The sequence below is a fragment of the Neovison vison genome, chromosome X (assembly GCF_020171115.1).
Source record: "Neovison vison isolate M4711 chromosome X, ASM_NN_V1, whole genome shotgun sequence".
In the NCBI taxonomy this organism is placed as follows: domain Eukaryota; kingdom Metazoa; phylum Chordata; class Mammalia; order Carnivora; family Mustelidae; genus Neogale; species Neogale vison.
This window is the reverse complement of record NC_058105.1, coordinates 73,767,852-73,792,556: the sequence shown is the minus strand read 5'-3', so window position 1 is coordinate 73,792,556 and position 24,705 is coordinate 73,767,852. Positions and strand designations below refer to the sequence as shown.

At 37.3% G+C, this 24,705-nt stretch overlaps 1 protein-coding gene across 3 annotated transcripts in view; it reads right to left on the bottom strand.

Moving 5' to 3' along the window:
- OPHN1 (oligophrenin 1) overlaps positions 1-24,705 on the bottom strand; it is a 560,040-nt gene that overhangs the window by 227,646 nt on the left and 307,689 nt on the right. For all 3 annotated transcript variants that reach the window (XM_044235858.1, XM_044235860.1, XM_044235859.1), the window contains exons 7-12: positions 18,718-18,828; positions 16,117-16,221; positions 14,025-14,154; positions 10,880-10,980; positions 6,784-6,875; positions 939-1,017 (exon numbers count right to left, since the gene is read on the bottom strand). In XM_044235858.1, the coding sequence (XP_044091793.1) occupies positions 939-1,017; positions 6,784-6,875; positions 10,880-10,980; positions 14,025-14,154; positions 16,117-16,221; positions 18,718-18,828 (618 nt within the window). The remainder of the gene's footprint in view (positions 1-938; positions 1,018-6,783; positions 6,876-10,879; positions 10,981-14,024; positions 14,155-16,116; positions 16,222-18,717; positions 18,829-24,705) is intronic.

The window sequence follows — 24,705 nt, the reverse complement described above, 5'->3', positions numbered from 1 at the left end:
CTCTGGCTCTTTGAAAAATACCTGTGGAATTTTGATCAGAATGGCATTAAAAGTATAGATTGCTCTAGGCAGTATAGACATTTTAACAATGTTCATTCTTCCAATCCAAGAGCATGGAATGGTCTTCCATCTTTTTGTGTCTTCTTCAATTTCTTTCATGAGTGTTCTGTAGTTCCTAGAGTACAGATCCTTTACCTCTTTGGTGAGGTTTATTCCCCAGGTATCTTATGGTTCTTGGTGCTATAGTAAATGGAATTGATTCTCTAATTTCCCTTTCTGTATTTTCATTGTTAGTGTATAGGAAAGCCACTGATTTCTGTACATTGACTTTGTATCCTGCCACGTTACTGAATTGCTATATGAGTTCTAGTGGTTTGGGGGTGGAGTCTTTTGGGTTATCCACTTAATTTTCTTTCTTAAGAAGAAGATCTTGTGGGTCGGACACCTGAGTGGCTCAGTGGGTTAAGCATCTGCCTTCAGCTCAGGTCATGGTCCCAGCGTGCCGGGATCGAGTCCCACATTAGGCTCTTTGCTCAGTGAGGAACTTGCTTCTTCCTCTACTTCTGCCTGCCACTCCCCTGCTTGTATTCTTTCTCTCTCTCTCTGGCAAATAGATAAATAAAATCTTTAAAAAAAAAAAAGATTTTGTGGGCACAGCTGCATAATCTAACACTGAAGCAAGAAGCTCAGAAACCTGAATTTTAGGCCCCACTCTTATACCTTTTCTGAGAAATCCCAGAGAAGTCCCTGACCCTCTCTGGAACTCAAAATAGCTTACTTTTTAAACAAGAAATGTCAAGTCAACAATTCCTTCTAGCTCTAAAATTTTGAATCTGACAATCTGACTATTTAATTGTCCTAGACCCAGTGAACCACTAAGGGCCCTCACACACTGTACTATGGTGCTGAGGTTTCTCTAGTATCCTGAGGCAACTTACAGGTTCTTTTCCATCCATGGCTTCCATCCATAGCCTTCTGTTAGCTTCTGAGAGGGCCTGCAAAGTGATGGTTCCTGGCCTAATGGGGGGAAAAATGACAAGTTAAAAGTAGAAAACTCACTTGAGTAATTGGAGTGTTGTGATCTAGGGTCACTCTCAGCCCTGGGAGGTATCACACTGAGCAGGCACATACAGAATTCCAATTTTTCAAAATCTCTTTTACTCAAAAAACCAATGGAACATTTAGAGAACAGTAACTTTGGGAACCCTAGGATAGATAGTATCTTCGCAGCATCATGCCAGGGTCAGGCAAGGAGATAGGAAGGTAGATGCCAAGACACTTCTCCATAATACACAATTAAATTGGCTCCATTGTACTTGAGACAAACTGTGGCTCTCTCTACTTTTCTCTTTGGTAAGCCAGCAGTTTCGTCTGGGCTCTAGGAGTAAGCATATTCAGCATGGGCACATCCAACCACCAAAACCGAAACAGAACAAAAACGGCTTTCCTACTTCCCCCATCTATGGTGTCTAAAGAGTATTTCCAGTTGGAAAGAATTCAACAACATGCACGCTGGCTCAGCACAGGGAGGAGGCCTTCTGGCTGACTTAAGCAATCTATGACTAATAATAATGGTTATTGAATGCTCACTAGATTGGTACCAGTTTCTAAGTACTTTATAGGTATTAATTCATGTAATCTACCCAGGAACCTATAAAGCAGATACTATGTAAGAATCCTTATTTTACAGAAGGGGAAACTGAGGCATTGAGTTGTTCCTTAAGTTCATGCAGTAGATAAGTATAGAACCAGGATATAAAATTTAGGAATTCTGGTCCAGGAGCCATCTTCTTTCTTAACCACTATGCTACAACACCTTTTCTGTATCGAAAATGGTCTCAACCCCGTTTTTTTTTTTTTTTTTCCTATTTACTTGTAGGCTATGTATAACCAAAGATACCCCAAGGTGGTATAATCTGTATGGTCTTTTTAAACCTTCATGACCAAACTCAGAATTTCAGATTGACCGTATTATGCAGATGTAAAGTCTCCTTGCATTCTCTGTATATCTGCATCATTATGAGAAACTCGCCCCTCTTATTCCTTCTGTTAAGAAAAGACCTCTCTGACTCATGGAATGGTGCAAACAAGGACAAGAGTTCAGAGAGCCTGGAATAGTAACTGGGCCTCTATGGGCCTCAGTTTCTTTATTATAAGGTCGTGGAACCAGATGAGCTGGGAGGTCCCTTCCAGTTTTGAAACCATAGGATTCCTATTTGACTTTCCATCTTTTACTCCATTCAAGTGCATCTTAAAAAAGAAAAACTCCAAATGATCTTTAAGCCAAAATCAACTGAAAACCAGGACTTGGCTTTGGGCACTGGATTCTTTCAAGTTTACTTTTCTCTAACAAATAACCAACCTTTTGGATATATCACACGGGGCTAGAAAGTCTAGAAATCTTTGTAAAGACATCTACACACCTGAATCCTAAAGCCAGAGGAAGAACAAGGAAATGGGCAACAGACATAAAAGCAGACAGTACAGACCAGATATGACATTAAACCCATTCTGGGGGTGCCTGGGTGGCTCAGTGGGTTAAAACCTCTGCCTTCGGCTCAGGTCATGATCCCAGGGTTCTGGGATCGAGCCCCGCATTGGGCTCTCTGCTCAGTGGGGAGCCTGCTTCCTCCTCTCTCTCTCTCTGCATGCCTCTCCGCCTACTTGTGATTTCTGTCTGTCAAATAAATAAATAAAATCTTAAAAAAAAAACATTCTGGAACTCAGCTTCCCTATCTGGGAAATGAAAAATCCAATGTGTATGTCTCCTCTTAACCTTACAGAGAGCTTGAAAGAATGAATAAGTGATTATTCAAGAAGCACTGAGGAATCTTAGGTACCACAGAAAGTCAAAGTAACAGAATAATATTTATAAGAACAGGATGACAAAGTAGAAAGAACATTGACTTCTAGTCTAGGATCTTCCATTGACTATCTTAATGACCTTAGACAAATACCCTGTACTTCCTGAGGTCCCAGTCACTCATCCAGAACAAAAAGGCTTACATAGCATATATGCAGTACACAGTGCAATGGTTAAGAGTGTGGGTTTGAAGACTAGAATTCCTGGGTTTGAATCCTGGCTCTACCATTTGCTATCCATGTTACCTAAATTGCTTCATTTCTGTCTCCTTGTCTTCTTTTGTGAAAATGGGATAAAACCACATGCCTCATGGAATTTTAGTGAGGATTAAAGGAAATTATGCATTTCAAGGACTGAGAATAGTGCCTGGTACGGAGGCTAATATTAGCAGTTGTTATGTTGTTGTTGTTATCATTGCACTTCAAGCTCTATGAGCTATAAACCTGTGATTTCAAATATTGGCAGAAAAGCTAATTATTTTTAAAAGATTTTATTTATTTTATTTGACACAGAGAGAGAGAGCAAAATCAAGCATGGAGAGTGGCAGGCAGAGGGAGAAGGAGAAGCAGGCTTCCTGCTAAGTGAGGAGTCGGATATGAGGCTCAATCCCAGGACCCCGGGATCATGATCCAAGATGAAGGCAGAGGCTTAACCAACTGAGCCACCCAGGCACCATGGCAGCAAAGCCAATTAAAAAAAATGCCCTCTATTCCTGAAATAGTAAAAGGGACTCAGAAAGTCCTTTGTTCTTTGTGCTGCAGTGACATGAGTATAGGGACCTAATGCCTATTGGGAATGCTGACTTTGTTTCTTATATCACATTTACTAGCCAGGAAAGCAGATGCCACACCCCTCAGAAAACTCCATGTCCACAGAGGTACCTCAGCACCCATTCATTAATATTTTGACCCTTCATTTCACAGCATGTTTATTCTCCCTATAAGACAATGGAACAAAATTAAACGACAACAACAACAACACGGACTTTGAAGAACTATAAACGGGTGTTTGAGCTCAGCCTTGCCACTGTGTGACTTTGGGCAACTTACTTAACATATTCAAGTCTCAGTCTCCTCACGGGTAAAATAGGGGAGGGGGATTAAATGAGTGAATGTTGTTTATGTGCCCAATATGTGGTAATTAAAATCATAGACACAGCAAAACTTTAATTCTTGGGTTCTAGTCTCAGAATTCCCCAGTGTTATGGGGTGGGAAAATGCATTTAAAAATAAATACATGGAGCACTGGGTGTGGTGCATAACAATGAATCTTGGAACACTGAAAAAATAAAATTAAAAAAATAAATAAACACACGCCAAATTTAGTACCTATCATGAGCCATGCATACCACTAGGTAGAAGATACATGAAGATAAACTGGTGAACCAAGAGAGACTGCGGACTCTGAGAAACAAAACTGAGGGCTTTAGAGGGGGGGGAGGTGGGGAATGGGTGAGCCCAGTGATGGGTGTTAAGGAGGGCATGTAGTGCATGGAGCACTGGGTGTTATATGCAAACAATGAATCATAGAACACTACATCAAAAACTAATGATGTACTGTATGAGGACTAACATAACATCATCATCATAATAATAATAAAGATAAACTGTTCCCAGCACATAATCTCAGGGCCAAATTGTCTGTAACTGCTTTGAGTCTATGGGGATATTATTTGCATACAGCTTGCAAATTTAAGCTGAAGGGGAATCAGAATGAAACTGGACACAGAAAATTTTAATTTCTTTTAAGCATCTTGATGATACAGAGCAAGAGACAACAAAGGTTCATGAAAAAGAAGCCACACTCAACAGTCATTTTCTGCAGTATATAGAAGTATAGGTCAACAGCCTGAAGCTGTTGGAAAAATGAGTGACAGCTGCATGGTTTCCAGTAACAATGTTTACTATCACAACCATCTTTGATCAGGACAATCCATTTTTAACAAAGAAATCATATGGATTAACAAATAGAAATTTCAAATGGGGAAAGGGACTTTTTACTTATTACCAGACTAAAAAACAAAGCCTTTATCTCTTAGTATAATCTTTATAATTCCAGTCATTGATAGTTTTGTTCATATGATATTATAATTCAACCTTTAAGTGCCTTTCTAGGAATCTGACCATTTTTTAAAATTCTCTTCTACTATGCAGAACATAATACATAGAAATACTAGAAAGAAATAATATATAGTAACATTTATTCACTGAATTTTGGATCAACCTCTCAACTGCATAATATGCTTTCCTTCAAAGTAACTCCAAATGTTCTAATTTTAAAATTTCAAGGTTAAATGCACCTCTGATAAAACTGCCCAGATCCAGAAAACAAAAAGGGGGTACTGGAGAGAAACAAATACAACATAGTACAAAGTTTGAAAGCCTTAGCTGAAATCAGAAAGTTGATAATCCCACTATTTCCAGTTTACCTGAAAAGTAGGAGAAGTCTGTATCATGTTTGCACCAAGTGGGTGAAAAAGACTCCCCAATATCACTATCACCCTCTATCCCTTCTATCTCCCCTTAAAAAGGTGTTCTAATTCACTTGTTCTTGTATGTTATATTAGGAGATAAAAGAATGAGTTTTGCTGAATGGGAGAAGACACTTACAAATGACATGTCTGATAAAGGGTTAGTATCCAAAATATAGAAAGAACTCCTCAAACTCAACAACCAAAAAACAAATAATCCAGTTAAGAAATGGGCAGAAGACATGAATAGACATTTTTTCCAAAGAAGACATCCAGATGGCTAACACATGAAAAGATGCTCAACATCACTCATCATCAGGGAAATACAAATGAAAACTATAATGAGATACCACCCCACACCTGTAGAATGGCTAAAATTAACAATACAGGAAACAACATGTGTTGCCAAGGATGCAGAAAAAGGGGATCCCTCTTACACTGCTGGTGGGAATGTAAAGTAGTGCAGTCACTCTGGAAAACCATATGGAATTTCCTCAAAAAGTTAAAAATAGAGCTATCCTATGATCTAGTAATTATATTACTAGGTATTTACCCAAAAGATACAAAAATACTTATTTGAAGTAATATATGCACCCCAATATTTATAGCAGCATTATCAACAATAACCAAACTATGGAAAGATCCCAAGTATCTATTGACTGATGGATGGATAAAGAAGATATGGTGTACACACACACACACACACACACACACACACACACTGCAATATTACATAGCCATCAAAAAAAGAAAGAAAGAAAGAAAGAAATCTTGCCATTTGTAACCAAGTGGATCGAGCTAGAGAGTATTATGTTAAGTGAAGTAAGTCAGTCAAAGAAAGACAAATACCATATGATTTCACTCATGTGGAATTCAAGAAACAAAACAGATGAACATGGAGGAAAAAGAGATGCAAAATAGGAAATAGACTCTTAACTCTAGAGAACAACCTGGGGTTGCTGGTGGGGAGGTTGCGGGGGGTGGGTTAAATGGGTGATGGGTATTAAGGAGGGCATTTGTAATAATGAGAACTGGATGTAAATAAGTGATGAATCACTAAATTCTACTCCTGAAACTAATATCATACTATATGTTAACTAACTGGAATTTAAATATCTAAACTTGATACTACAAAAATAATGAGTTTTGTTATGTTGTCCTTATAGTGCTGCCGAACATTGACCATTGCATATCTGATAGCAAATTAAATCCTAGGAGTGATTTATTCTGCCTAGAGCAGGTGAGGCAAAGCTGACTGAAGTTTCCAGTAAGTTCTGGGCCAGGTCTAACAGGGACCCCTGTGAACAGCAGCCAGAAGAGCCAAGACAATAATGTCATAAATAGATTTGCTCATTTTCATCACAAGAGATGACAGAGGAAAATAAAAGTTCTACTCAGGCTTAGCACTTGGTACATGAGGACATTACCCATTCATACTAGCACAGCTTACCTTTCATTAGTTTCTATATCAAAACAGAACCTTTTGTCGATAGACTCTGTCTTCCTCCTCACGCAGTACTTCAGGGTTAAGTCCAAAGGCCCCTGATATAAGAGAAGGATTAATAGCCAATTTGAAAAAAAAATGCACAGAAGCTTCTTCTGCCTCCTGCGGTAGCCTCAGTCAGTTGGAATGCATCAGTCAGGGCAGCAGGAGCAAAGTTTAGCCTCACCAAGAACCTTGTCCCTTCGAACAGTATTTACAGCAGATGGTTTCTTCTTGCTCCAGTAATTAATGGTTGAGACCAGGACAAAATGCTACAGGTAGGTCAGTACTCTTTTTTTAGCATGGTAGATTAAACAGGAAGCTCATTATACATAATATAAGGGGAATGTAGGACAAATATGCTGACCAAATGGCATTAAGTGTTCTGAATAAAATTTTCATAAAACCTGCAGGTTGGGAGTGGCCTTATGCAGACTTCCTTCCATTAAACTGGCAGATGGAGGAGGGGAGAGAAACATTTTCATTCCCCACCTCCAGACTCTTCAGGAAGACAGAAATCACAAAAGCAATCTCTCCAAAGATAGGCAGAAGTACAGAAAATGAGCAAAATTTATATATTACAAAGTTCCATTTGGTATTTCATATATGCAAAACAGCATAGCCCACCTTAGTCTTATGGACACTTAATAAGGCCATTGAAGTCTGCTGTGTCCACAGATTAAAATTTCCCAATCCAACATTGTTCGGTTTCCCTCTATTATCTCAACAGAGACAATGTGGTATAGGAAATAGAAGAAACACTTATCAATTACCTACTATTTGACACACATTATGCTAGGTATCTTTAAACCAACTTTCTTCATAACAACCCTTAGAAAGAAGTAAAGCTCAGAGAGGTAAAATGGCTTACCTAAAGTCACCCAAGTCAGTATAGTGGAAGTAGTATTAAATTAGGAAGTTTAAAATTTGGGATTTTGTCTCAGTTACTCCATTTACTAGCTTACAACCCAGAGCAAATCATTTTCCTCTCTGAACCTTAACTTCACAATCTATTAAATGGGAAAAATGCCAACCACTTTGATGCCAGAAATTCAGAAATAATTCCCAAGTGTCAGTTCTGGGTCTAGGTACTATGCCACCCAAACTGGTCCATACAGTTGATCCAACTGATCAAACAATACTTTTTTATTTATTATTTATTATGTTCAATTAGGCAATATATAATACATCATCAGTTTTTGATGTTATGTTCTACAATTCATTAATTGCTTGTAATACTTCTTTCTTATTGGTACACTCAACTCCCTTTCAGGCCTACCCTTTTACTGTCCCTATACTATAAAAACTCAACTCTAAATTCATCCTTCAATCTTCCTTCTTTACCCTAACACTAAGGGTATCAAGAATTACAATTCCTTCAGGATGACAGCAACTAACAGCATCATATACTCACCCTCCCCCTTTAAACTCTCAACTCTCTCAGATTCAGAGGCATCATAGCTCAGAGGCCTAGGCCCTGTCTATTACTCCAGGTTACCCCTAGCCACCCCCATCTGTTTTATGCCCCATCCATGCAAAAGTGCTCTCATTTCACACATGTCATAACTCGCATGACTCCATAACTGCAAATAATGTTTCCTCCACCTGCAATGACTTTATCTATATTCTTGGTCTGGCTAAACTCATAATTGTTCTACATACTGCAGTTCAGCTTTAATTTCCTCCAAAATTCTTCCCCAATCCCATACACTGTTCACTATGTATTTTGCGCATTATATTAATGCTTCCCGTTTTCATGCCTTATTTCCCCAACTGACAGAATTCAAGGTCATGGGCAGCATCTTATTTATCTTTTTATCTCTAGGATCTAGGAATGATTAGTGCCCAAGAAATTTTTATGAACTACAGTATCATTCTTGCCATTTTTCTGATGAGGAAAATGATACTGAGCAATATTACATAATTTACTTGGGGTCAAAAAGCTACTAGGTCACAGAGGTAGGATTTAAACCCAGTTGTTCAAAGTCAAAAGATAGCACTCCTTCCTCTTACTACAACTGCCTGACAGGGAAATGATGGGGATCCTATAAAAGAGAATTTGGGAAGATAACCTATAAAGTGAGCAGCACAACAAAAGTGGAAGTTGATAGGCTGAACTAGTAGGGAACACTGTTAAGTACCATAATCAGAAAGAGGGATCCTTCTTCAAACTGAACTACTAATACTTGACAGGCATACTGAGAAAGTAAATGAAGTGCTTGACGAAAAGTGTCTAGCTCAGTGCCAGGCACACAGTAGATGTCAATAAATAGTGGATTTTATGGTGTTATTATAGTCTCACTTCCTTGTATTATTTACCTTTCTAAAACAAAAACCAGGAATAGGAACTGAGAGAAATGACAAGAAATCATTTCCAACTTCATTTTAGGGAAATTCAAGTTACTAATTTACCTTCCCTTCCTTCCAAATAGAGAACCAAGTTCTTCTTTCCACTCCATAAGGAATCCCATATTAAAACTGCTTAGGCTGACTATTGCAATTTTACAAGCAGCCACTCAATGAAAAGGGAAGAAGGAAAGAAAAACTAAAAGGAGAGCTTGTGCTCATCTCCTAGGAGGATATGAAAGTGGGATGACTGCTTCTGTCTTGAGCTTTTCAGGAAGTGCTTGAGCAGAAAAGGGCCTAATCAGCTTATTTTAAAGTCTGGGACTGGGAAAGAAATGTGTGTAGGAAAAGAAAAGGAAGAAACTACAGGACAGTGCTTAGAAGCACAAGTCAATAAGATACATCAGCTAAGTACCGACAGAAATGGAAAAAATGCTGTGATAGAGCCCAAGATAAATTTAATGAAACTACTTGGAAGGTACTTTGGCAATTAACAGACTGGAAACTAAGAAGAGTTTTGGAGTCAAAAATGAGTGACTGGCCCATATAGAAGCATGGATGAGGGTTCTGGAAATCCTATTTGGTATCCTTCATTAGAGGTTCATTCCATCTCTAATACCCATTCAAAACTGAATGACAAAATTCTGGGTTCAAGACAAAAAAGGCAATTTTCTATAGCCTGACACCAAATCTCAGTCCTCTCTAACTTTCTGTGAACAAGTCACACAAGAGAGATCCTCCAGGGAAAGCACCAGCAAAGGAGACAGAATGGCCCAATTTTTCTCCAAATTTCTGCCTACCGAAATTAGGTCTTTTCACGCCACCAAGGTTCAGTGCTAACAAAATGAACCTTGTTTGACTTTGTAAACAATTTATAAAGAATAGAAATCCTTAAAAATAATGCCTTGCAACCCAGTCTGAGAGACAGTTTAAAGGGACACACTAAACTACTTTTAGAATATGAATATTCTATCAGCTTTTATCTTAATAAACCCTTGAGAGACAGAATTTCCAAAGCCTCTACAAAGATAGGCAAAAGTGAGATGACAGAATAAGTTTTTTGGCTGTGTTGTCATATATATAATATACTATAGCATAGTACAGTAAGTATGGTATAGTATGTAATATATAAGATTAGGTTCTTCCAGGTAAGTAACTATCTTATTAGTGTGTTAAACTCATCTTGACATTTTAGGGGATGGGGAAGGTTTGAAGGACAGAAGAAGCAGCATTACCTGCTTAAATATATCTGAAAATTATATGCAATAGGGGTACAGATTATTCTAACTTCAGGAAACAGACATACTTCTCTAAAAAACAAGGAATTTCAGAAAATATTTTAAACACTTGCTATTTAAAGGAATCCTAAGAATCCTAAGAAGTAGAGACTTCTTAAAGGCAAGTAACACTCTCCTCTTGCAATTCATCCATATTCTTGCAAATTTTCTTGTACAATGTGACAAGAACTTGTAATAATTTAATAAATGATCTGAAAAAGTACAGGCATTTTCAGAAGGCTTGACATAATTAACGGACATATTTCACTCAACTGAGTAGTAGCTGGCCCAATGCAAATTTGTGTCAAGAGGAACATACAAAATCATGGCTTCACATAACCATGCTGGACTTGATTCTTTGAAACTAAGTCAAGATATACTCTTTCCTAAGATACAGTCACAGATGAATTTCAAAAAATATGGCACACAAAATAACTGACCTGTTTAGCACCTGGCTTCTGCTCCATAGGTGTCATGGTGAGCATTTTGGTCTCCTTCTCATACTGGCAGTAATATTTCACCCAGGATATTCCCAAAGCCCCTACAATGATAGGCAAAAGTGAGCAGACAGACTATATCCATTTGGCTGTCTGGTCAATACACTCCTAAGATGGAAGTGGTATAGCCTGCTCTTCATAATCACAGGGCTTTGGATCTAGCTCTAATCTTCCCCTGAACTCCAACCCTCTGGGCTATCGATGCACAGCACATATAGAGATCCTAATCCTCATCAAATGCTTTCCATATCTGCTCTAGCTTGCTCCAAATAACTCTTCTTGTCATGTCTCTTCTAAACGCTTCTGCTGTTCATGCTATTGTAGGAGTTGGAAACATGTGTAATCTTCTGCTTCTTCTTCCCTGTAACTTGTCTCTTTTGACTGGTGGCTGGGAACTGCTCATTATTTTTCCCACATGTCTCTCCTTCAGCTGCTTCCTCTCTCCATCCCTTCTAGAACTGAATTAGTTCAGGACCCTATTGCTGAATTCCTTATAATGTTTTATGATCTACTTCAAACAAAATAAAAATTCAACATTTCACTAATTAATTATGACAGTGACCTTCTCTCTGATTGCTCCCATCTCTGATCACTCCTTTCCAGTCCATTCTCTATTCTTTAGCTAAAGGAATATTTTTTAAATACTGATGTCTATTATATCATTTTTCTTATAAATCTTGCATGGCCTCCCCTCTGTCTCTAAACTCATGTTGGCCCACAAGACCGTTCCTAATATGACATTTACCTTTCTTACTTTGTCTTTTGCCACCCTCTATGGTCCTGTCTCATTGAATTACTTTCAGTTACCAAATAAACAGGTGACCAAATATTTTTAGTCCAAATTCAATACATACTTAAAAGTGAATGGGTCACTATTAATAATTACATCAGGATGGAAAGTGTATACTAGGGCTATTCTTTGCAAACTATGACCCTGAAAAGTAACTACATCCTCATACACCTTTGTGCCTGAGTAACATGCAATGGTATATACCTGGAATTCCCCCCTTTTTTTGTCTATCAACCTTCCACTCATAATGCAATTCCTAATTTAAACACTGATTCCTCAAAAAAGCCCTTCGATTAAGTGGGTAGGAGAAGAATCCATGAAACAAGATGGGATAGGGAGGGAGACAAACCATAAGTGACTCTTAATCTCACGAAACAAACTGTGGGTTGCTGGGGGGAGGGGGGTTGGGAGAAGGGGGGTAGGGTTATGGACATTGGGGAGGGTATGTGCTTTTGGGTAAATTGGAAGGGGAGATGAACCATGAGAGACTATGGACTCTGAAAAACAGTCTGAGGGGTTTGAAGTGGCGGGGGGGTGGGAGGTTGGGGTACCAGGTGGTGGGTATTATAGAGGGCACGGCTTGCATGGAGCACTGGGTGTGGTGAAAAAATAATGAATACTGTTTTTCTGAAAATAAATAAATTGGAAAAAAAAAGCCCTTCGATATATGCCCCAAATGCAGTGCTCAACACATTTCTTTATAATTCTTGATATAGTTGTATGTCTTCCTCATCACACTATGAAATTCTTGAAGGTTACTAACAGACCATAATAAAAGAATAACAAAAAATAAAAATAAATAAAAATAAAAATAATGTTGGATTTCAAAAAAATAAGATTGGTTCATATTTTTTAAAATCCTCAATGCACTACATATCGCCTGGCAAAAAGGATGTTCGGTAAACATTCAACTGAATAGCAACATCATATCCATTCAACACATTAGAAAACTGGGGCACAGAAGCACCATGTAGCTAGTTGATATTAGAGCCAAGATTAGAAAATCATAATTCCTACATCATTTATAATATAGCAGTAGTTTTCAACCAAGGACAATTTTGCCAAAGAGATATTTGGCAATGTCTGGAGACATTTTAGGTTGTCATACCTATGAATGCTATTAGAATAAAGTGAGGACAGGCCACAGATGCTGCTAAATATCTTATAATGTACATGACCCCCCTCTCAGAAGAAAGAACTACCCAGCCCAAAAAGTCAATTGCACTGAGACTGAGAAATTCTGCAATGCACAGTTGTAGAGATAAACCCAAGAGGTTAAAGAACATATGTTTGAAAACCACCAGAAGTTAATTTCTCGTAGAGAAGAAAAGATGATACTATCACTGCCTGAATGCCATGCTTTTTGAATTACAGTAGTTTTTGTCACTGGTAACTTGTAAATAGCCTCCTTTGCCTCTTCTTCTCAGGTATAATAAGTCTGGGCAGGACTGAAACCACAGGCTTTGAAACCATTGGGTCATAGTTCATAAGGAAATCGAAGAGCACACATAAGTTTTCATAAAGTAATTTAGGAAGTAGGAAGGCTTAAATCCTCTGCAATATTCAGTGAATGGAGAAGTTAATCCATGGGCCTTGGTTAGCAATGAACAACTGTCCTGCCCACTGAAAGAACAATGGTTGTTGTTTACTGCTTTAAGAGCAATCATGTATTCCTAAGGCAGTGGAAAGTATAGGGTATAGTGACAGGAGGATAGGTTTTGGCATTTCATAGAACTGAGTTTACTCAGGCTTGCTACTTGATAGTTGGGTAACTTTTTTTGTTGTTGTTGTTGATGGTTTTTAATTATGTTCAATTTGCCAACATATCGTTGGGTAGCTTTCAACTAGTGATCTCTATAAGCCTCAGTGGCCTCAAGTAAAATGTTATGATAAGTGGTTTTAAAGATTAAATGAGATAGTATATTTAATGCACTTTGCACCATGCCTGGTACATAGTAGGTGTAATAAATATTACTTTTCTGCCTCCTTTCCCCTACCTCCTTTTTCCCCTAGTCATAGTCATCAGAAGGATTAAACAATTAACAATCCCCACTTTGGATCACAGAAAAAAACCTTAGATCTTATCATCCCTAAGTCTTCAGAAGACAAATCCTTAACTACTACCCCTCCAATTTCTCCTTCCTTTTCCTTTTTATCCTCTGTTCCCAGACTGTTCTCCAAAGAGGTATAGCTGTCAGGGGTCTGTGAACAATATGGGTGCCTGGAGTTTGGAGATGCCAAGTGGCAGTAGGTGTTAGCCTACTGAAACCCAGTGTGTATCCCTGTATTCCCACACACATTTCTCTTGGGTATAGAGATAGCCTTCAATGGTAGGCTGTCCTGGAAGTTTGCATGTCTGGGGAGCTTCCTTCATCCTTTTCTTAAGTTCTTCCATCTCTTCTCGGGTACTGGAGAAATGATTTCTTGTCTGTGAAGACATTATCATCATAATTATTCTCATTATCACCATGGTTATTAAAAAGCACTTATTGGTTATAGATCCAGTGCAGAGTTTTCTTGGTTTGCATAATATGCTACAACATAGCAAAAACAACAACAAAAATGTTGAATAGCATCATGACTAGAAAACAACTTTACGAGATTAACAGTGCCAAAGACACATTACTAAATAAAGGGAAGCAGAAACATAAATAGCAATATAACCATAAAAATACATCTGGGAGACTTTATTCTAATGGGAATCACATAAATAAATAAAGATTCTTAGAATTCTAAGCGCCAGCCTGAACTCTGCTTTACAAAATAGGAAATTGTAAAAGTTTTCAAAGGTAATATTATCATGGCAACTTCTAAGCTGTGTCTCAAGTAAAGTTACTGCCTACTTGACTCTGAATCAAATTCTGGCTTATTAGGATAAAATACATGACAAGGTGCTATCTTTGAAGATGTGAATAACAAAAACTAATGGTAAGAAGAAATCTATTTAAAACTGCACAACTAAAACACAATAGCAAAACACTGCTTGAAATGTGGGTATGAAAATCACTAGAGATAGGTTCTTTTTTTTTAAAGATTTTATTTGACAGAGAAATCACAAGTAGACAGAGAAATAGGCAGAGAGAGAGGAGGAAGCAGGCTCCCCGCTGAGCAGAGAGCACGATGCAGGGCTCGATCCCAGGACCCTGAGATCATGACCTGAGCCGAAGGCAGAGGCTTAACCCACTGAGCCACCCAGGTGCCCCTAGAAATAGGTTCTTAATGTCCAGTCTCAAGATTGTCACATCAGTCACAAAGGTGATCTGAGCTATCTATCTTTTTAGGCCCACACTATTGATTATCTTGTGAATGAGTTCATCATATACACAGATACAAAACATTGTTATTAAACTCATACTTTTCAAGTTCTATATGGAGGAAGATTCAAATGATTAACCTGGTTATAGGAAGATTTTAAAAATCCATAGAAGTCAGGGACTCACATTCTGGTGAAGGTGAGTACCCAGAAAGAAAGAAACAAAACAACTATAAGTCAGGATCCTCCTAAACAACCAGGTGAAGTTTATTTTCCACTAACAACCTTATTAGCAACTTTTTTGTATAAAAATACTCTACAAATTTCATGTAATGTAACAACTAGTCCAAAGTCACTATCTCAACGATGCCTTCTCTAACTGTGTCAGGCAGTCAAATGTTCCACTTTCTGTGCTTCCTTAAAATTTCTGGTCTTGATGCTATTGAAACACTTATCACAAGGAATTATGGTGTGTTCCAGTGTTTATGTATCTTTCCTGCAAGAGACTGTATGTCCCCTGAGAACAGAAAACCTAACATACTTCATTATGGTATGTCCGTGCCTGGCACAGAGTATATGTTATATCCATAGCCATTCACTGAATAGTGGGTTAAATAAACAAATGAGAAAAAATATATATGTTATGAAGATGGGAAGGCTATGTCTATGGCCATCTATAAGAACCAGCATGGGAAAGAAGGTGAATAAAACCTTTATATATAATTTAATTCTAGTGATTAGTGAAAAAAGGAAGAGAGGGAAAAATGGGCATTCATGTCATAAAACTCACAAGTGCCTTGACTGACCAACATGGAAGTAGCATAAAACTTGTGCTTAAACAAGCCCATAGTTGTGTTCTGATCTGAGAGGGATGCAGTAAATTAGCAACATTTAATGTTTACTGGATAGATAGAAGTGTCAGAGGGTGGAAGGGTAGGTTTGAACAACAATAAGCCTCAAAGACTGGTAAGAGTTGAAACTGGAAGAGAAAGCATACTAAAATAATTATGATCCACATTAGTATGTCCTGACAAATTGGCTAGAATGCAATAAGCTGGGATTTCAATATCAAGGTCATTGCAGCTGAGATCCAGCTGGAATGCAGAGACAGGTGAAGAAATTCACATGCAAACTCACATTCTGCAAACTGAGCTGGAGCTGCTGTTTGTATGGGAGGAAATCCTGCGTGAGCGCCACAGTCAAGTTGTTGGAAATGAAGAGACTATGAAGAAAGGCCAAAACCTAGGGGAAATGTGTAAATATAACTTCATCATCGGTACCTTCTTATTACTAAATAAAGGAAAAAGAAACTTGGAAAAGAAACTCCATATACCAACTATAGTGTTAAAAGTAATCATGAAAACACAAGCAGGTCTACACATAACTATTCTCTTATTAAACATTTATGTTGAACTTAGTTCCAGAAAACAAGAACTAGTAACAAATGTATTCATTCAAATCCTTTCCAGATAGCATATAAAACCATTCATTGTTTGGACCATATGGAATAGATGGTGCATTTTCTCTCTATATTCTCAGACTTGGCACAGAATAGGTGATCAATATTTGCTGGGCAAAAAAAAAATAGGTGAATAAATGAGTAAAGTATGTACCTTACTGAAGAATGTCCTAATGCTAAAAGATTCAAATAGTATGAACCCATTTTCAAATTAAAAATATTTCAGAGGAGTTTAAGAATTAGACATAAAATAACTAATTTTTTAATGTTCCAAATATTCAAATTCATTAATAAATACACAGGAAAACAATGAAAATATGATTTCATCTATGAAATACAAACCTTTAAACAATAATGCTCACTTCTGGCAATAATAAAGTATAATAATAATAGGAAGTAGTAATAATTTCTCTATTCTTTTTAGAAAATAAGTGGATAGGTATATGTAAATATGCACACAGATAACACAATATGCATATATTATACATATAAACACAAACTATATATATACAAAAACACAACAAAGGTACATATACACACACATGTACATATATACATTTATTTATATATAAATGTAATTGGGTTTGTGTACTACATACCTTGTCATATACACAATCTTTCTGTTTCTCTTCCAAGCTTTCTCATCTCAGGAAATGACCCTACCACTTACTCAGTCAATCCAGAAAGTAAAGAATCATCCTTGATTTTTTTTCGACTCACATCTCAATCCAAATTCTGTCAGTTTTACCACCAAAATATATCTCTAATCCAGCCATTCTTTTCTGTTTCCACTTTCAGCACCCAAACCCAAACCAAGCTCTTTTCTTGCCTAGACTGCTGTAGTAGCCTCCTAATTGGATTCCTTGCTTCCACTGTTGATCTCTTCCAAGCCATTCTCCACACAACAAAATCAGCTTGTATCATATCCTGATTAAAAAACTTATATCCATGGTTTTCCACTACACTTAGACTACTATCCAAACTCCTTACCATGATTACAAGTCCTATGTCTTCCTATCATACATTATTTCCTGCCAGTCTCCTTTTCTATTACCTATATCTAAAGGCACTAACATTTTCATTCCTTAGGCACACCATTCTTTCCTAACTTAAGGATCGTGCACATGTGTTTTTTTCTGTGTCTTTAATATTATTTCTCCATTATGCATGTGGCTGCATCCTCTCTTTCTTTAGAACTTATCTTAAGTGATACTTTCAGACTTCCTCCTTGACCACTTAATCTAAAGCAGTTGCCCATTCTTGTTATTTGTTTTAGCCCCATTATAACTTACAATTAGTTATATTTATATATATCCTTCTTTCCCTTCTGTCTACCCAATAAGAGTGTAGTCTTTATAAAGACAGAAACAGAGTTTGTCTTATTCACTATAAGATACCCAGTGCTTAGCACAGTGCCTGACATATAACAGAAGCTAATTGTTTTTTGTATAAATGAATAAACACTTTGTTGCACAAAGATATACATGTTCATATACATGTATACATGTATATACATATACATGTTCATGTGAAAAATATATACATGTGTAAATAGACCTGCACACATGTGTACATACATTCACATCTAAAGTACAAAGACAGACATATATAGAGAGAGAAATATAACAAATACAGAAAATTTGGAAAGAAAATGCCAAAATATCAACAGTGATTATCTCTGTATGGGAATTTGTTATTTTTATTTTTTCCTACAATTTTTTCTAGATTTTCTTTACTGAGAATTAAAATTCAACATAGTTGTCATATCAAAGCACACCCTTTTTATAGTCAAGGAGATGTAATTAGAAAATAAAGAAGATCGAAGTAAAAATAGTACAATAGGAAGTCATTAAGTGCAAGGGACATGTGCTCCTAGCACATTGACAGGCATATTATACGCACTTTAAAAGTTTTATGAAAGCATGAAAGCAAGGAAGGGAAGAGAAAAAAAAAAAAAAGAAAGGGTGTCAGAGAAATCAAAGAAGGGAGAAAAGGAGAAAGGAAGCAAAAAAGAGAAGGAAAGAAAAATCATAGCTGAGGGGACAGAAAATGGGAGAGGAAAAAAAGGCAGGGGAGGAGAGGTAAAGAAGACAGAGAAAATATTGTTAGTAAGAGAACAAGAGCAACCCAAGCTACTGTGTTTATTTTCTTGACATTCATTATTAAGCATTAAATATCCTTCAGCATCTTTGAAATCTCAATTTTATGGTCAAAGTTCTCCATATTTACCTGGTATTTGGTAAATATTTTTAGACTATTCATCAACAGATAGAACTTACTGGCTCCACAATGTTGAACTTCTTGGACTCCTGAACTTCCTGGATTTGATATACATAATCAAGGGAGGACTCAAAGAAATTCTGCCTCTCCTTGTCCACCTGGAGGTCTGCCTGTAAAGAAGAGTAGCAAATGTCACATAACAGCACAGTCACTTTTGCAAGTCACTGCTTATGGACTCAACAGAATGCTAGAGCTAGGGAAGAATTTAGCCACCAAGTAATGATCTTATTCTTTTATTTTACAGACAGAGAATTATAAACCAAGAATTTAAAAGTGATCATTGTGAATCTTCTGGTTTCTGGTCCAACAATTAAAGATCTTGAAAGTTACCTCACCCATCCTCACAAGAAAAATGATGAACAAATTGAAAATGAATAATTCCCCTTAGAAACAACAGAGAAGTGAAGTCAGAAGGAAAACAGTTGCCTCAAATATTAGATAGACAGTTGAAAATAGAGAATCAGAGATTACCAGAGCAGAAGCGCTGAAGCAGAAATCAGGCTACCAGTTATTTAAGAATAATTATCAGGGTGCTTGGGTGGCTCAGTCAGTTAAGTGTCTAACCCTTGCTTTCAGCTCAGGTCATGATCTCAGGATCATGAGACTGAGCCCCACATCCGAATCCAAGCTCAGCAGAGAGTCTGCTTGAGATTCTCTCCCTCTACTCCTCTCTGCCCCCCAAATTCACTCCCTTTTCCTCTCTCTCTCAAATAAATAAAAATTTTTTAAAGAAAAAAGAATACCTCTCTAAAAAAGCCAAAAGACAACAGGGAAAACAGAAAAAAAAATACCAGAGGAAACTTTGGCTTCAGAACAATAGTTAGAAAAAAACAAGCATAGTCTAAAAGCAAACTAAGCCCAGCCTAACTCCTCGTAATATAAACATAAAGCCTCATACTACAGGCTTATTTATTTCAGTTCCTTTTACCTGGAACATCATGCCTGGCTTTCAACAAAATAGTACAAGGCATTCAAAAGGGCTACAACAACAAGAACAAAAACCAGTTAAAGATGAAGAAGAAACATCAAGGGGCGCCTGTGTGGCTCAGTGAGTTGGGCCTCTGCCTTCAGCTCAGGTCTTGATCTCAGGGTCCTGGGATCAAGCCCCACATTGGGCTATCTGCTTGGCAGGCAGCCTGCTTCTCCTCTCTCTCTCTGCCTAGCTTTCTGCGTACTTGTGATCTATCTCTCTATCTCTCTCTCTCTCTCTGTCAAATAAATGAATAAAATCTTTAGAAAAAAAGAACAAACATCAAAACCAAACTTAGATAAGGTCAAGATAGTGGATAGTGGAACTATTACACCAGAAATTACAGCAAAGGCATTAATTGAAAAAGAGGAAAACACACAAGAACATATGAATAATATATGTGGATATATGAAAACTTGAAGTATTAATCAAAATGAAATGCTAGTAATCAAAAACCATAGCAGAAATGAAGAATGCCTTGAATGGGCTTATCGACAGACTAAAAAAGACTACAGAAAAAAATCAGTGAACCTGAAGGTATGTTTAATAGAAACTTCAAAAACTGAAATGCAAAGAGAAAAAAGAATCAAAAATACAGAGTGAAATATTCATGAAGTGTTGGACAATTATAAAAGGTATAAGATATATAAAGGAGAAAAAAATGGAATATAAGAAATACTTAAAATGATGACTGAAAATTTTCCAAAATTAGACAGGTACCAAACAAAAGATTGAGAAAGCTCAGAGAACAGCAGTATAAATACAAAAAAAAAAATCTACATGTAGTCATATCATATTCAAACAACACAAATTTAAAGACACAGAGAAAATCTTGAAGAAGAAGAAACGCCTTATCTAAAGATGCGTAAAAATAGAATTTCTCTCAAAAGACCATGCAAAAAGAAGAGAGTAGAGTGAGATATTTTAGATATTGAAAGAAAAATCACAAATTGAGAATTCTGTATCCAGTGACATTATATTTCAAAAGTGAAGAAGAATTAAGGATTTTCTCAAACAAACAAAATTTGGAGGAATGTGTTGCTAGTAAAATTGTGACCCAAGAAATATAATAAGAACTTCTTCAAAAAGAGTGAAAACAATGTAAGTGAGAAATGCATACCAACATAAAGAAAAGAAGAGCGGGGAGGAGTCAAGATGGCAGAGAAGTAGCAGGATGAGACAACATCAGGTAGCAGATCAGCTAGGTAACTTATCAAACCATTCCAAACACCCAAAAATCCAAGAGGAGATCGAAGAGAAGAAGAGCAGTAATTCTAGCAATAGAAAATCCATCACTTTCTGAAAGGTAAGACTGGTGGAGAAGTGAATCCAAAACAACAGGAAGATAGACCGTGGGGGGAGTGGCCGACTCCCGGCAAGCAGCAGAGCAATGGAGCACAAAATCAGAACTTTTAAAAGTCTGCTCCACTGAGGAACATCGCTCCAGAGACTAAACCGGGGTGAAGCCCACATGGGGACAGCATGGTCTCAGGTCCCACAGGGTCACAGAAGGATCAGGGATGTCTGAGTGTCACAGAGCTCATGGGTATTAGACCAGGGAAGCTGGCTACAGAGATGGAGCTGAGAGGTGAGCTCTCAACTCAGGGATACCTTAAATTGTGATCTGTGGCAAGGGCCACTGCTCTGTAAGTGGGGACCCCACAAGATCTGGGGAGACACCCCTGGAAGAGCACAGGGATCTGCTGGGTTTGGATACTCCAGGCAGGGCTGTGTGCCAGAGACAGAGATGCTTGGTCACAGGCTGGGTGAGATCGAAATGCAGCCAGAGGCCAGGGAGATGGGAGTGATTGAGCATTTTTCTCCGAAGGCACACTGAGGAGTGGGACCCCGAGCTCTCGGCTCCTCCAGGCTGGAGACTGGGAGGCGGCCATTTTCATTCCTGTCCTCTGGAACTCTACAGAAAGTGTTCAGGGAACAAAAGCTCCCAAAAGCAAACCCAACTGGATAACTTAGCCTGGCCCCTGGTAAGGGCGGTGCAATTTCACCTTGGGCAAAGGCATTTAAGAATCACTGCAACAGGCCCCTCCCCAAGAATATCACCAAGAAATCCAGCCATAACCCAGTTCACTTACCAAGGAGAGTGGAATTCCAGAGGAGGAGAAAGCAAAGCACAGCATTCATGGCTTTACCCCATGATTCTTTAGTCGTACAAAGTTAATTAATTTTTTTTAATTTTATTTTTTTCTTCTGCTAAATTTTTTTAACTTTTACCCTTTCCTCTTTTAACATTTTTAACTAGTTTGTCTTAACAATACCTTTCAAAAAATATTTTTTGAAACTTCATTATTATAGTCATATTTTATTCTTCATACTACCTAACTTTATTTTTTGTATACACACAGGGTTTTTTTATTCTAAAAAATTTGGGGATACAACAACTTCTTCTAATAGATCAAAATATAACCTAAATCTAACACAGGGCCTTGTTCTAGTCTCCAGCCTGAGGAAATTCTCTCCACTTTCTTTTAGTTTATTTTACCAAACAACTTATCAATTCCTTTTTTAGAAATTTTTTTAAAAAGTTTTTCAACTTTATACTCATATTGCATCCCTTCATTGTGTTTACCATTATATATGTTTTTCATTCTTTAAAATTTTGGGAGGTAGTTTCTTTTAAGAGACCAAAATACTCCCAAAATTAAGTGGGTGACCCTGTTCTATCCACCTGTCTAAAAAATATGTATTTTTTATTTTTTTATTTTTTTAAATTTTTTTTCTGAACTGCTTTTTACCCCTTCTCCCCCTCCCCCAGGATTTGGGGTCTATTCTGATTTAGATAAAGCACATTTTATGGAGGTCATTGCCACCCTTTTAGTATTTTATTCTCTCCTTCATACATTCTTACCTGGATAAAATGACAAGACTGAAAAACTCACCACAAAAAAAAGGAATAAGAGGCAGTACCAAAGGCCAGGGACCTAATCAATATGGACATTATAATATGTCAGATCTAGAGTTCAGAATGACAATTCTCAAGGTGCTTGTGTGCCTCAAAAAAGGCACAGAAGATATTAGAGAATCCTGTCTGGAGAAATAAAAACGCTTTCTGAAGAAATAAAAGAACTAAAATCTAACCAAGTTGAAATTAAAAAAGCTATTTATGAGGTGCACTAAAAAATGGAGGATCTCATTGCTAGGATAAATGCAGCAGAAGAGAGAATTAGTGATATAGAAGACCAAATGACAAAGAATAAAGAAGCTGAGCAAAAGAGAGACAAACAACTACTGGACCATAAGGGGAGAACTTGAGAAATAAGTGATACCATAAGACAAAAAAATATTAAAATAATTGGGATTCCAGAAGAAGAAGAAAGAGAGAGGGGGGCAGGAGGTATATTGGAGTGAATTATTGTAGAGAATTTCCCTAAAATGCCAAAGGGAACAAGCATCAAAATTCAGGAGACTCAGAGAGTCTCCCTCAAAATCAATAAGAATAGGTCCACACCCCATCATCTAACAGTAAAATTTACAAGTCTTAGTGACAAAGAGAAAATCCTGAAAGCAGCCCAGGATATGAAGTCTGTAACATACAGTGGTAAAAATATTAGATTGGCAGCAGACTTATCCACAGAGACCTGGGAGGCCAGAAAGAACTGGCATGATATATTCAGAGCATTAAATGAGAAAAACACACAGCCAAGAATACTATATCCAGCTAGGTTATCACTGAAAATAGAAGGAGTGATAAAAAGCTTCTAGGACAAATAAATCTGAAATAGAGTTTGTAAACACCAAACCAGCTCTGCAAGAAATACTGAAAGGGGTCCTCTAAGCAAAGAGAGAGCCTAAAAGTAGTAGACCAGAAAGGAACAGACAATATACAATAATAGTCACCTTACAGGCAATACAATAGCACTAAATTCATATCTCTAAATAGTTACCCTGAATGTAAATGGGCCAAATGCCCCAAGCAAAAGACACAGGGTATCAGAATCGATAAAAAACCAAACTCATCAATATGCTGTCTACAAGAAACTCATTTTAAACCCAAAGACACCTCCAGATTTAAAGTGAGGAGTGGAAAACAATTCACCATGCTAATGGACATCAAAAGAAAGCTGGGGTGGCAATCCGTATATCAGATCAATTAGATTTTAAGCCAAAGACTATAATAAGAGATGAGGAAGGACACTATATCATACTCAAAGGGTCTGTCCAACAACAGGATCTAACAATTTTAATTAACTATGCTCCTAACATAGAAGCAACCAACTATATAAATCAATTAATAACAAAATCAAAGAAACACATTGACAATAATACAATAATAGTAGGGTACTTTTAAAAAAACCTCACTGAAATGGACAGATCATCCAAGCAAAAGAGCAACAAGGAAATACAGGCCTTAAATGACACGCCGGACCAGATGGACATCACAGATATATACAGAACATTCCATCCCAAAGGAACAGAATATTCATTCTTCTCTAGTGCACATGGAACATTCTCCAGATTAGATCACATCCTGGGTCACAAATCAGGTCTCAACCCATATCAAAAGATTGGGATCATTCCCTGCATATTTTCAGACCACAATGCTCTGAAGTTAGAACTCAATCACAAGAGGAAATTTGGAAGGAACCCAAATACATGGAGACTAAACAGCATCCTTCTAAGGAATGAATGGGTCAACCAGGAAATTAAAGACAAATTGAAAAATGTCATGGAAACAAATGATAATGAAAACACAATGGTTCAAATTCTGTGGGACACAGCAAAGGCAGTCCTGAGAGGAAAATACAGAGTGATAAAAACCTTTCTCAACAAACAATCATTGTTGTCTCATATACAACGTAACCCAACACCTAAAGGAGCTGGACAAAGAACAACAAAGAAAGCCTAAACCTAGCAGGAGAAGAGAAAAAATAAAGATCAGAGCCGAATCAATGGAATAGAAACAAACAAACAAACAAACAAACAAAAACCAAAATAAGACAGAAAAACAATCAAAACCAAACAAAACAAAAACAAAACAAAACCAAAAGAACAAATCAAC